This window comes from Coffea arabica, chromosome 2c, assembly GCF_036785885.1.
Source record: "Coffea arabica cultivar ET-39 chromosome 2c, Coffea Arabica ET-39 HiFi, whole genome shotgun sequence".
Lineage (NCBI taxonomy): Eukaryota > Viridiplantae > Streptophyta > Magnoliopsida > Gentianales > Rubiaceae > Coffea > Coffea arabica.
The window spans coordinates 52,431,568-52,433,116 of NC_092312.1; the positions used below are offsets into that span (position 1 = coordinate 52,431,568).

General features: G+C 45.1%; 1 protein-coding gene across 1 annotated transcript; it reads left to right on the forward strand.

Moving 5' to 3' along the window:
* The first annotated feature begins 542 nt into the window (after nucleotides 1-542).
* On the forward strand, nucleotides 543-884 carry LOC113724398 (uncharacterized). Its single transcript, XM_027247308.1, has one exon. It carries the CDS (start codon nucleotides 543-545, stop codon nucleotides 882-884), a length of 342 nt encoding a protein of 113 aa, XP_027103109.1.
* The last annotated feature ends 665 nt before the right edge of the window (nucleotides 885-1,549 follow it).

The following is a 1,549-nucleotide window of genomic DNA, read 5'->3' on the forward strand; positions in this document are numbered from 1 at the left end:
TGTTTTCCTCCTGCCTGGTGGCCCAGGCTGTCTGGTCATTTTTTGAGTGTCGGTTGGGGATTCCGATGGCTTATTGCGGCTATCGGACTAGATGTATGACCTGGTGGTCTCAACCTGTGAGTACGATGTCGATTCGGTGGTTGTACAGGATTTTGTCATTGATCATTCTTTGGTTTTTGTGGAAGGCTTCGAATAAATGGCGCTTCGATGGCATTAAGTGGTCTGTCCAAACCCTGTGTTACTCTATATCTCATGAGCTTTGGCTTATTTGTTCTGTCAAGTTTCCTGGGGGTTCACTTCCGCCTGAATTTGGGGGACTTGTGTCCGTCATCTGGGGGATCCAGCGCCCCTTAAGTTCTACTTTGGTTAGTTGGGAATTCCCGCAGAATGGGTTTGTCAAGCTTAATACTGACGGGTCTTCCTCATCTACGGCCGGTGCTAGTGGTATTGGTGGGATTCTCTGACGGTCCGATGGATCGTTCCTTGGAGCGTTTGCGGCCAAATTACCGCTGGTAGACTCTTTGCAGGCGGAGGCGTATGCAATGCTTCATGGACTCCAACTGTGCCAGCAGATGGGTTTCTCCATGGTCCAAGTTGAGTCTGACTCGCAGGTTTTGGTTCTTGTGGTGGCAGGGAGTTTTTCGATTCCGTGGGCAGTACGGCCGCTGATTAGAGCGATTCGAGCAATTTTGCCGTTGGGGGTTCGTCTCTCCCACTGTTTCCGGGAGGCGAATACGGTTGCTGACTCTTTGGCTGCTGTGGGCGTTGCTTGTAGCGGGCACTTGGATTATCCCACTTTGTCTTCTCTTCCACGCTTGTCTAGGTCCCTCTTTGTTTTAGATAGGGAGCAGGTTCCCAATTTCCGTTTCTCGCTTCGAAGATAGGTTTGGCTCGTTGGCTTTTTGTTTTTGTGCTTTAGCTCCTTGTTCTTTGGTTGTTTATTAATAAAAGGGCGTAGTGCCCGTCTGCCAGATATGATTGGCAGTTTAAAAAAAAAAAAAAACCACTCTTGAAATCTACCTTCAACCCTTAACTTTTCTAAGCACCCCACCTGAACCCATTACAAAAGTCGAAAGTCCTGACTTCTGTTCTTTGCAATGGTCTTGTCAAGAAAATTTCTAATGCCGCAAAATTTTAGCTGTATTTCTGAATTGCCTGGGTATGGGGTTGACGCTACTCACCATGTGAAAACCCACCAAGTTGAGGGAAAGGAAAAGAGGTAAAAAGCAAAGCAAGAAAAGTAAATGCAAGAAAATGCAGGAAAAAATTCGACACTGAAGTCCCTGGTGAGTGATGAGAAAAATGCAAACAAAGTCTGAGATCTTTGAGTTCAAAATAGGGGCAATTTTGAAAAATGCGATCTTCGGTGCAATGTACTTGAAAGTTTTATTCTTTAACTATCGTTTTCAAGCTACATTACAAGCTAACAAAGTCCATCGTTGACTTATTCCTTCATGACAATCCAAAGTGAGGATTATGCTCGTAAGAAATCCATCAATCATTTGTAATCATGGGGGTATAACCAGTTTTCACAGGTTTAGCTATCACT

Coding starts and splice junctions, on each gene's coding strand:
- LOC113724398 (XM_027247308.1), top strand. CDS start 543: ATGCTTCATGGACTCCAACTGTGCCAGCAGATGGGTTTCTCCATGGTC.